The 12,600-nt window shown below is 42.5% G+C and overlaps 1 protein-coding gene across 1 annotated transcript in view; it reads right to left on the reverse strand.

The window, feature by feature from the left end:
• The window catches only part of KL (klotho), a 51,971-nt gene extending 39,654 nt beyond the window's left edge, over positions 1 to 12,317 (reverse strand). Inside the window, exon 1 of the mRNA XM_009506871.2 lies at positions 11,518 to 12,317. Within this exon, the coding sequence (XP_009505166.2) occupies positions 11,518 to 12,264 (747 nt within the window). The 5' untranslated portion in view covers positions 12,265 to 12,317. The remainder of the gene's footprint in view (positions 1 to 11,517) is intronic.
• Positions 12,318 to 12,600: the final 283 nt, after the last annotated feature.

Here is a 12,600-nt window from a genome sequence, read left to right on the forward strand (position 1 = left end):
ACCCTTTGCAATTCCTCTCTCTCTTTGTAGTTCACTCTTCCAAACTCAATTCCTAAAAAATGTTCCCCAGAAGCACTCCCACAAAATGAACAGTGCCTCAGCAAAAAAATGGAAGAGATACACATGGATCATCAAGTTTAGTTGCCTGCAATAGTGCAGCAAGCTTTTAGCCCCAAACGCTACACAATAGTATCAACTATATGTCCCCCCTTTGCCATGTTCATGGCATTGTGAGCCACAAAACAAATCCCAAGACCTTTAACACAAAACACTCAAATGCTCCAAACCTCACAATGGGCCACAGGAATAAAACAGGAAAGAACAAAGATATTATCATAATCCCAAATCCTTCTCACAGAAGGCAAATTATTAAGGTAAAATGCCCTAATGATCCTGGGAACCCGGCCACCTTCCATGGGACAGAGAGAGGGGAAGAAAAGAGGCCTAACAAGAAACATCACTGTTCCTTGACAATATAAATTCTTTCTTGGGTACCAGTCTAGAGCCTGAAAAAACAGATCCCACAGGCCAGCATCAATATCTCATCCATACCTACACTCACCCCCTCTGGTTTCTACAAACCTATTCCAAATTACCAGTTACACAGGAAACATTCCTCTCCAGAAGGGTCCAAGTTGCGTAAAGTGGGATCTGATTGGTGTAGTTTAGGGTTCTCCCTTTCATGGCTTAGCCTTACAATGCTGTTTCTATAACCATTTCACCACCAACGAATTTTGAAGTCGTCTCTATTCGTTATCCTAAGCTGGGCTGTGGAAAAAGGCTGTTTCTGAGCTGCCCTGTGCTATAGTTTGCTGCTTCTAACATCCAGACTCAGAATGACTGTGCCAATTTAATGTTACTTTTATTAGAGTCTTCCCCCCTTTTAAGCAACTGTCTCCTTCAAGTACCACTTTTTTTTTTTTACCAGAAATAGAAGGAGCAGGATAAATGACTGAATAATTACAGTTTCACACAAAAGTGGCACAAGCAGCCCAGCTACTAATACAAGACACAAAGTAACTGCTACAGTGCAAGAATTTTGTCCTGACAGCTCTAAGACTGTTTTATTTATTTCATCAAAGAATAAAAGGCATCAATCTGCAGCTTCAAGAAGTCAGTCATATTGCAGCAGTTTATACAGCAATTTCACAAGGGTAAACTGACCCAATTTGAAGCAGTGGGCACTCATCCAATGAAAGAATACAGAAGGCAGTGTGTGACATGACTGAGTCACTGTATCAAAATGAAATTTTTCAATATCACATCTAAACGGAAAACCAAGAATTTCCATGGCAAAGTAAAAATAAAATTACTGATTTTTATTTCTCTTAGTTCTCAACTTTTTATGGGAAACTGAAGTCCCTCTCTGAAATATCTTAGTTTCAATTGATCAGCAAATACCAGTTGCACAGGTTTTAGATCTTTCTGACTTGCTCTAATTACATTACATTACTTTGTCAAAACAGGAGGTATTGTGAATCAGAGAAAAGGCTAGCTGACATGATAAGGATGTAGTAATCACAGCTGACTATGAAGAAAAAGAGGGATTTTTTGTTCTACCAAACATATTATTAATATTCAAAAACACAGCTGAATCATGTTCCCCCAGCTCTGTTCTTTGCCCTGCTTGGTATACCGCAATATTCCTGTCTCATTCAAAACAAGAGGCATGTTCACAGCTGAGAAGGGAAGTAAGATGATAAACTGAGTTCAAGAGCTCCTTCATTGCATTACCAAGGTCTTACACTTAACATGGCAGAGGTGCTATCTGAATATGGGAATACACATTTTCTTCAAGTTAAGAGGAATACATCTGTTCAACTTGCTAATTTACTTAACTCTTGAAAGTGACAGGACTCTCAAAAAAGCTTAAGGAAAACTCAGTTCTCACTTATTTTCATCAAGTTCCTTTGAGAAACCCAGCCTTAATTTAGCACCCCTCCTTTCTTTTGCAGGCTGCTTACTGTGTCCCCCACTCCCAGTGCTGATGGCAATGTGGGGACAGCAGGTGGATACCATAAGTCAAAACAGACTCTTGGAATTAGGCTCCGTCACTGTGAAGCATGGTTTGTGATTTCATTAATCACCAGTCAGCTTCCTCAAAAAAAAGTCTTATGGCATTTATAAATAAAAATGAACCAGAGAATGACTCACCTTTGGTGGAGCCCAGGACATTTCATTTCATGCCAAGTTTAATTTTCAATGCCAAATATGCTCACAAAAATGCAGTATTGTCTCATAAACCCAGCTCCTGCATTCCCACTCACCACTAGTCACCCCCACATTTCACCAGCTCCTCATGCGTTGTCTGTTTTCCTAATACTCCTCTTTCCTACCACCTCATGTTTTGTTACGATTCTTTCTGGCCTGGATCTTCCCTCCTCATGGAATACATAACCAGTGATGGCCATTCTGTTGTGGTGGCCCTTCTCTCTCCAAACACTGCCTGTAACCAAGTTAGCATTGTACTATGACAGGAAAAGAAATGAAGAATGAAATAAGTGTGTTGTCACTGTACGGTCAGGAAACAGTTCAACCTTTATTTCAAACCTGAGGTCAGAATTATTGAACTGATTTTGAAGCAAAACGTTATTACTTACAAAATACAAAACAAAAAATAATCATTCAGCCTGATGATGCAAAATATTCCCAACCTACTTTCTCAAATGAAAATAAATGCTGCATAATTCTATCACTTCCATATATATTTGAGTAAGGAACCATAATGAGAATAATTAATCAATAACTATGTTCAACACTTCCATGCCTGCAGCAAAAATGAGATTATTCCTTAAAATGCTGAAAGTTAAATGGAGTAAACTTTGCCCTCAGCTTTGAAAAACAACTGATCCAGTGGAGCTACTACATATTCAAAAAAACAACAAAAAAGCTGACTGAGAAAAGGCATCGGAAAATCAGTGAACTCTTACCAGAACATGTGACCAACAGCTACAAGTCCATCCCCCTTCCCCACCCGACCATTTGATGTCTTTTCTAGAAGCAGGATTAAAACAAACAGATGCTGCCCTCTTCCCAGCTGTAAAGCAAACAGCTTGTAAAATCCCAGTGGTGCCAACGTTTTCTAGCCTTTAGTAAGGGCATTAAACTGATTAATCTACAAAAGGATTCCTGGGTTGACTTTTGGGCTCACAAAATAACAGGTATTTCCATAGTATAATGTCTCCTGGCCATTTTTAAACCATTCAGCTGCCTTTAGAGATGTGCTAAACTGAGTAAAACAGCAGTCAAAGCTCAACTGTTATCATGAGACCTAAAGTGCAAGTATCAAAATTATCATGTCCAGACTGAAGTGACAGTCCACTGGAAATATGTGTGGCTCCCTGTCAGCTCACCCTCTTGCTGAACAGCACATGGCAGGGTGTCTTGTAGCACCCCCCAGCCTTTCTGCCTCCTGGGCTGGCCAGATCCTGAGATGAGCAAAAGCCCCTGTGCTTCCTGTCATGCAGAAGATACAGAGCCCCGGCTGCCAGGTGGCACTGGAATCACCCCTGGAGCCAGTCCCTTGGTTCTGACACCAGCTGTTGTAAACAGCATCTGTAAAGATTTCAGGAACTGGGATAATTTAGGATATGGGGTTGGTTGGTTTTTTTTCAGAATCAAACCAAAGCTGAACTTTACACTGCTGCAGTTCTCCATAACACAAAATGCTACTTTCTTCCCAACACTTAACATACATAAAAATGAAACAATACAAATGTGCTTCAACATGACCAAATCAAAAGATTCTTAAATTGCTTTGTCTTATCCCAGTGTGTATCTAGAATGCCCCTTCCTGCCAAATTTCCAGGGACATACACTACAAACTTAACGGGCCAGTGTCTTTATCAGTGTTTTGGGCTCCCAGAGTAGTGTAGAAGCTGTCACAAAAAGCCATAGGTTGCTATCACTAATATCCTAAACAAACTGTTTACTGTTAATATAGATTGCATTTCAGTTTTTTTTCCTTTGAACTACACTATCAGAGTTTAAATTATACCATGTATCATTCTGCTACAAATTTGGAGGCAAAGAGGAAGAACACAGGTCTAAAAGTCCTGCCACCTCCACTGCCACCAAATGCATCGTCTTTTCTCAAACTGCTCTAGCTGTCTTAAAATAAGACTTTTGTTCCTACTATTAAGACTGAAAGGCCATGCCAGAAACTCATTCCTCCAAGGACTATCAATGATTGCTAATAGCCAATCTAATTTTATTGATATGGAACTTTTATCCTTTTCTCTGTGTGTCCTTTAGCTCTGAATTTTCTTCCCATAATGGATATTTACACCCAGGAGCATCTACAGAGAGCACTGGTATGAATTTAATTCTTCCCCTTCTTTGGCATCATTTGCCTCCTACTCATCCCATTTTACCAGAGGCTCCAGTCCCTTGCCATGGCCAATTTCTTTCTCCTCTTGTGCTTAGTTACTCTTCCTTCTTGACAACACACCTTCTTTTTCTGCTGGCACATTTTCTCTAAAATGCTGTAATTCACTTCTTCTTCCAGAAGCCAGTCTCTTCTTTCATGTTTTATTCAAGGCCATATTCCATAGGTCACCTTCTTCCTCAGAAATCTGTCCAGTCTTCATTTCAGTCATTTCCTGAACAACCTGAGGATGCTTTCTACAACCTTATTTTTCTGTTCCATCGTATTCTCAGATTTAATCTAAAATCAGCATTCACAGTTTTACCTGAGACACTCTTCTATAAGCTTTGGCAGGCAAATATTCAAGCATGAGTCATTTTTATTTAGTGCTTAAATAACACGCATCCTGTAATTTCTACAACCTGTCATCATTGTATATGGAGATCACCTCCCCTACTTCTTCAGAAGCACCACTTCACCATTCCTTCTTTATTTTTACCATCACAGAAAGGAAGAAGAAAATCTCCTTGTGTACATTTCTTTAGTTACAAGCCTCTACAAGCAAGCTCCTTTGATTGCTTGGCTTCTTTAAAACTTTGCCAAGATCACCTTTCACCTTCAGATTAAGTTCAGCAGTTTAACTGTTCATAAGCAACAACCAAACACACAAATCAGACACTCAGTTGCAAGGATTAGCAAAAAAGCTCTCAAACTCTGCCAACTACAAACTGTAAGCCACAAGACAACTCAACCTGGAGCTAAGCAAACTAACATCTACGTGCACGTAACTGTTTGCTCTTTCCTGCTTCTCCCAGTAAGAAGGATATGCATCACAGTCACTAAAAACAGTTAAAATGCAATGTCTCCAAATGCCCACACCCGGCACTACTCTCTATTCACTGTCCTAATGGCCGCTGCTTGCTGATGGCACTACCAGCTGTACAGACGTATTCACTGTTTCTGTCTAGCTGAAGAAATACCGGAAGATACAACAAAAATGTTTTGTTTCCCAGAGTACTCTGAGAAGCAGACGCTGTTACTCAAAGAAAGAGTTAATAAGTGTGAGGAAGAAAGCTAAGGTAGTTGGCCAAGAAACGGCTGGAGTGCCATTCTGATTTAATTTCTACCAAAGAAAGAGAGATCTGAATTTGACCTTCTAGAAGGTGAGCATGTGGTGAGTGAAGCAACTTTCTCTTACGTCACAGAGCATTTCTTCCTCACAGAAGATGACACTTTCAACAGAGAAGACTGTCTGCACTTCGACCTGCTGACAGTTGCTGAATAGAGGCTTCTGTTTGACTTATGGGAAAAGCTCTAAGAGCTCCTTGCCTTCAGTCAAAAGGGAAAGGCAGGGACTAAAAAATGGTGAACTACCTCCAATTAAAATATACACTTCACTCTGCAAAAATTGAAGAAAGGCTTTATTTTCCAGGTCCCAACAACAACCTTAAGTACAGGTAGGAATTATGCCCATCGACTACCTTAAGTACTGGAAACCTGGAAAGGTTTGTCATATGAAGGAATGCACAGTAACAAAAGTCCTTTCAAACACTGTACTTTGGATCTTCCGAAACTATAACAAATGGAGGCTTTCTTCTGCTTGAAAAGAGAGGTTGAAGAAGAACCAAGAACGTCTCATACTTTATGAGATTTTATTAATGCAAAATGAAACAGTATCAAGGAGAAGACAGCTTTATGCTCATGTACCCAGCAAGACTTTATGAGATGTGAATTTTAGGTTGCCTATCTAAATGTCCTTATCTGAATCAAACTGCTGTTGATCAGTAGTCATTATCTTTCTGGCACTGAGCAGAGCCCTGCCCAACACGTTAAACACAAACTTTGATCTTAAATGAAAAGCATGATATTTAAAAAGGAAGCATACCAGATCACCTTGGATAGGAACCAGAAATATCACCTAGATACCTCCAGCAACAGCTACTACAATTAAAAATCAGGCACATGGCACTTAAAATGAGATATGAAAACACGGATTTGGGGCTGCCTATAGAATTAAATACAGAGATTCACAGCTATAAAAACCACAACTGCTTAGCACTAAAATTATCATAATGAATAGGGACCCTCAACAAATCCTTATCCTCATAATGAATGGCAAAAATGTTGAGGTGGGATTTAACATACTTACGGGCTTGACCTGGTCCTCTTCCACACAGAGAACACACACATTCTGCTTCCATCCCACTTGAGTCACCAGTGTAGCCTTCCCAGGTTCTGCCTGCTGAGTTTTAATAAGATTTCCTATAATGTCCCAGAAAGTTTTTCAAGTTACAGAACCCCTACACTTGAGGGTGGTCCACTCTCACTTTTCCATGATAAGACCTTATTCTCCACATAGTCCTGATATTTCCATAATTAAATATTGAAGTACTCTGTAAAGATAACATGCTACTTTTTTGTTACAGCAGAATATTTGAAAATAACATTTCTTTTGCAAATGTGCATGTGATCAGACAGAAATGGCAAGGGGAAAGTTACATATTCTATCTTTGGAGCTAATTTTAACAAAATGAGCATCCTTAAAACCAAAACTACTCTGTTTATCACCTTTTAAAATGAAACTCAATTAATTTTTTTCTTTTGATGATAAAAGCTTGAGAAAGGTACACTATAGCTTTTAATAACATTTGTGAACATAATATAACCATCCCAAGCTACTGGCACGGAAAACTGCAGCATCAGATCTGAATTTGCGCTATAGTTTGCCTGCACTTGTTTGTCATCTCTGACATTTGAAAGATACCTTATTACAATGATTAGTGATTAAAAAAATCACTACTGCAATAAATTCTTTGCGAATATATACAACCAACTGATACTCCAAACCGGAAACAGCACCAATTTCTTATTTGTCCTTCTCTGAACTAAGTCTTAAGAAAGCAAGAATAAGAAAAAAAATAAAATTCCATTACTCAGAATTATTCCTTCTTTTTTCTAAAAATTCTGAATGTCTTCACAACTATGATGAGCTGTGTTACTTTTGGGAAAATCCAAAATTGCCCCATTTGCAACGACTGAAAGTTTGAAGGCTGGCTGAATGTTGAAAGAAACAATATGCACCGAGGAAAGACCGTTCTCCTATGCTGCAATTACTGATACTTTATTAGTTTTAGCACTGAAGGTCAAAAAAAGAGTACTTACCTTTTGTTTTGGAAAGAGGTTTGGAACAGAAATCAGTCTGTTGCTACGTGACTGGTTTCCAGGCAGCAATTCCACTTACTTCTTCGGGGAAACAATGTGTTCTTCTGTTTCTGCAAATGCTGTTTATATTGAGTAAATCCAAGTATGTTCAACTCAGACAATATACTGCAAACCAGTAATGAAAAAATGCATTTGCAAAAACCAGAACATAATAGAATGACCCCTCTCAGCTTCTATCTGGAGAAAGATATGCATCATATACATGACAGATTGTTGGCATTACATTTTCTGACTGTCGACTTGAGAGAATGCCAACTTTTATGAACTGTACTTGATCCATTCAATTTATTTTATGAATAAACGCATACAGCTTCCTCCCTTTCTTACCAGGTTTGAAGGGCTTAGACGTGTCAAAAGTGACAAGTCTCAGTGGAAATACTATAAAAGGGTGAAGTTTTCACCAAAATACAGATCAACAACCCTCACTAATGAACCGAGGACGCATCCATAAAATATTTTTGCTTACAAGTTTTTTTTACTTTTTTTTTTTTTGCTCTTTATATAAAGTGTCTCTTACTCTGTCCATTTAGCATTTGTTATGACTCAGCACTGCAAGTTGAGAAAAATGAAAGGTAATTAAAAAAATCAGTACACTAGGATGAAATCCATTCAAGCTAAATTTAAACATCATTATTCAGATCAAACGTCATTGCCCTGTTTTCACCAGCCCTGAACTGAACAACCTGAATTGAATCAAACTGTTATTCGATTACTTATTCAGGTAATAAATAACTCACTCAGAAAGTCAGAGCCCATAATCCACATTCACATCTGTTGAATTTTAAGGAACTTAAACGAAATTATTTCATCTTTTAATGTAATTAGCATCCAGTAAAATAAATTAGTAGACATCAACTTTCACTAGCTATTAAGCTTTCCACTTAGGAGGGTCTTCGGTTTGAATAAATGCAGAAAGAAGACGCTTAAAACTGCATATCGTAAATAAGGACCAAAAAGTCAGAAAAACATGCATATTAAGAGTTAGTCTGCTCATTTGCTAAGAACCAAACATTTATGACAACACATTTTATCTTTTAAAAAATGAACATGTTCTGCAAGCTCAATTTCCCCGGGGAGGAAAAAAAGGCAACAAGAAGGAAAAAGGATTAGAAGGAAACCTGGGACCAGACTTTTTGGGTAATGATGTAGGACATAAGCAGCAAAAGGTTAGGCAGCTGAAAGGGATTTTTTTTGTGTGGGATGGTACAACCACATCTTTTCTGGTGGGGCTGCGTGGACTGCATCTCCTGGCAGCACTCTCTGGCGCTGCACACACCCTCCAGGTGCTGTGATGAAGCGGTACTACTGTGCAGCCTTCTGATTCAAATCAAAGCCGCATGTGCTCCCGAGAACAACTGACCATACTCACCTACAAAATTATATGCAACCCATAGAAGACACACATTAAAAAACATTATTCAAATTGCAAAGTCAATCACTCATGAATTACGTAAGAGAGAAATTTAATTTGCACACGGAAATGTAATTCACTCCTTCCATATGAGGTATAACTTAATTTTTCTTTACACAGTTATATACACTTTCCCTGTGGGTATCAGGCTCTGTAGTCACAGAAGCCATACTCTTTAGCTTCCTACTTCATTGCTTGCACAAGTGGAAAAGTCCAATATCAATAAGCTATGGAGATATAGGAAGGAAAAGGAGGATCTCAGTGTTAAAGCTGTTCACTTCTCTTTCTGAAGAGTCAGGCTCTAAAAGACTCCTACCTGGAGGAGTTAGAGATTGGAGTTCTGCATAAACTACACGCCCCTTATTGTCTCTGTAAGTGATTTGAGATTTCAGGATTTGACTTGTAGATCTGAAAGTATAATACAATTGACCAATATTCTAAAAAGATCGCATACCAGGGTAAGGGTACTAACAATGAGTGGACACTCTGGGTCTTGGTTGCATCTGTATTTCAGTTCCTCATTCAAGAAATGTGAAAAAAAATGATACCTTGCTGCCTTACCCTGAAGGACAGTCACTAGGACAAAACTAATCCTGATGTTCTGTCACTAAATCAAGTATTGGTAGGCTTTCCTGGTTTAATTATACTTTTTATATGACATAGGGAAGTCTGTGCCTCAGTTTCTCATTTGGTAAATAGAAAAGCACCTTCCTTCTCTGTAAGGCTTTTATGAGAACAAGTATATGGTTGAGATTATGAGGGACTCAGATACTACAGTGATGTGGGATATAAATACTCAAGACAGACAGTACTATGTAAAAGCCAGGGACAAAAGAGGTGTGCATATTTATTTCTCTGTTCTCAAAGCCCTGGATTAATTCAGGTCTGAAGTGACAAATTCTACAAAGGGCAGAAGGGAGAACCACGCAGAACATGAACTGACTCATGAACTGCCCATTTTGCCCAGCAAAGCAGGGACTTCAGGAAAAAAATAGTAACACACAACATTAAAACTCCACCTCAGTGTGCCTACCACCCTTGGAGTTGAAGGATTGCAAGGTCCAACAACCTGCTCAAATTTGCAGCTTTAATGATTTCTTCTGCATGTTATCTGTAGGAAGACAGAGAAATGAAGCTTCTGCTCCCTACGTTCTGTGCCTCAGGCACCGAGCCTGCAGACCATCCCCTTGTGCACATCTCCGCTGCCTTCAGAACAACTATGTGAAGTATAACTAGGATTACCTTAGCTCAGCTTAACAGAGTTATAGAATAACTATGCGATGTACAGCAAGTAAGTGACCACCAACTCTTCAGTGACTGTATGAAAAGCGTAACACTGCTGATAGGTGATGAAGCCTCACTGCAAAATTTGGGGCTAATCCTGCAAGTGCTGAAGTTTAGGAATAACTTTACTCATGAGCAGATGCACTTAGTTCAGTGAACTGTACAATCACAGGGTGAAATACAGTCAAGTACACCCCAAGGTACTAAATGAAGAGTTCGAAGGTTTCAGGACCAGGAATTTAATCTGAAATTTTACCCCCATTTTCCCCACCTATATTTTCTTTCTACTTATTTCTAGCACTAAACAATGCAAAAGTAATGCAGGAAAGTGGCAAAAAGTTGAACAAAGCATGTGTTGGATGTTTTCTCGGTGTTCACAACTCATATATGATACTCATTAGCATATAACTCCTGCTGGTAAGTGTACGCTGAGCAGAGGGACATTAGCAGAGTTTGTGAATGCATATTTAGGTACAATAGATCTTGCCTTAACAAGATCTATTGTACCATTCAGTCAGCCTGAATCCTTTCCCGTCACTGAGAGGACTTGTACACACTTTTGCTTAACTCTCCCTGAGAATCCACTATGTTTGCTGCCAGCAAACATTACAATTACACCATACATAGATACACTGCATAAAAATTATGTATAGCACAGTACTTATGCCACTTACTACCTTAGCTGGGGAACAGAGGATCTCTTTTCCCAAAAAGAGTTCACACTTAAAAAAACTTCCATACTCTGTCAAGAAAATCTCAGTATGACGTTTCAGCCATCTCTACCATCTCCATTAACTCAGTAAGATTTTTTTATCACATGCATTAACTCTCTTTACAGTCATATTAAGCATTTCCACAGTAACCTCAGTAAGCTGGTGCTGGACTGGCGTAGCAGAATGCGTCCACTCGCCTACCTAGCCCGGCATCCGCAAGCGCTGGCAGCAGGATTGTACGTTTCTGCAGAATGCAGAAAACGCTTTAACTCAGTGTGTTTCCGTTAACCCAAAACGACCACAAAGTTCCTGCCGCCCACCTACGAGCCTCACCAGCTTCAGCCCGTAAATGGGCTGCCCACACTCCATTGGGCACAACAATTTGGTTTCCACTCCAGCGGCTGACTGGGCAACAGGTCCACCAACGTGGCGGGCTGAGGGCAGCCTCCGCACCCCTCCCCTTGGCACACCCCAGGGGCTGAGAAGGCACCAGGGGCCCCTTCCCACCATCCGACATTTACCTGGAGCAGGTGGTGGGCTGCCCGGTAGCCGAGGTGTGGGCCGCCCTGCACGCCGGGCGGCAGCTGCCCCGTGCCATAGCCGTGCCAGGCCACCACGTAGGGGTTGTCCATGGTCAGCCAGTAGCGCACCTGCCCGCCAAAATGTCGGAAGCAGAGCTCGGCGTAGTCACGGAAAAGCTGGGGCAGGACGGGGCTGGCCCAGCCACCAAAGGCGTCCTGCAGGGCCTGTGGCAGGTCCCAGTGGTAGAGGGTGACGACGGGCTCGATGCCTAGCTCCCGCAGGCGGCCCAGCAGCCGTCGGTAGTGGGCAAGCCCGGCGGGGTTGAGGGGTGCCGTGCCGTTGGGCAGCAGCCGGGCCCAAGCCAGCGAGAAGCGGTAGTGGGAGACCCCCAGGCGCCGCAGCCCCTCGGCGTCGCGGAAGAGGTTGTTGTAGCTGTCGCTGGCCACGTCGCCGCCCGCCGGCCCGGGCGGGGCGGACCCCGACGGCGTGGCCGGGCGGTGGGCGAAGGTGTCCCAGACGGAGGCGCCTTTGCCCCCCTGGCGCCAGCCGCCCTCCGTCTGGTAGGCGGCGCTGCCCGCCCCCCAGAGGAAGCCGTCGGGGAAGGTGTCGTGGAGGAAGAGCTGGTCCTGCGGGTAGGGCAGCCGGGCGAAGCGGGACCAGGTGCCCGCGCCCTGCCCCGGCGCCCCGAGCAGCGGCCGCCCCAGCAGCACCAGCAGCACCAGCGGCGGCGGCACGGCGGAGGCCATGCTCCCGGCGGGGCTCCGCGACGGCGGCTCCCGCCTGTCAGCCCCCCACCGCCCCCTTTTATCTCACCGCGCCCCTTCCCCCCCCCCACCCCCGCCCCGGTGGGCACGGCTATTAATAATTACCTCGGAACTGCCGTCTGCATCCTTCCCGCCCGGCTCCCTCGGGAAGAGCTGCCTCTGGGGGCGGGATCCAGGGGGTGAGACGGGGCGGGCGGGGAGGGGAGTGCGGCAGCGGGGCGGGGGCTCCTCGGGGGAGGTGGACCCTGTCTCCCGTTCAGGGTCGGCTCTGTAACCCCCCTTCCCCGGCCCTCCCCGCCGGCGGACCCTCCGCCCGCT

This window comes from Phalacrocorax carbo, chromosome 1, assembly GCF_963921805.1.
Source record: "Phalacrocorax carbo chromosome 1, bPhaCar2.1, whole genome shotgun sequence".
In the NCBI taxonomy this organism is placed as follows: domain Eukaryota; kingdom Metazoa; phylum Chordata; class Aves; order Suliformes; family Phalacrocoracidae; genus Phalacrocorax; species Phalacrocorax carbo.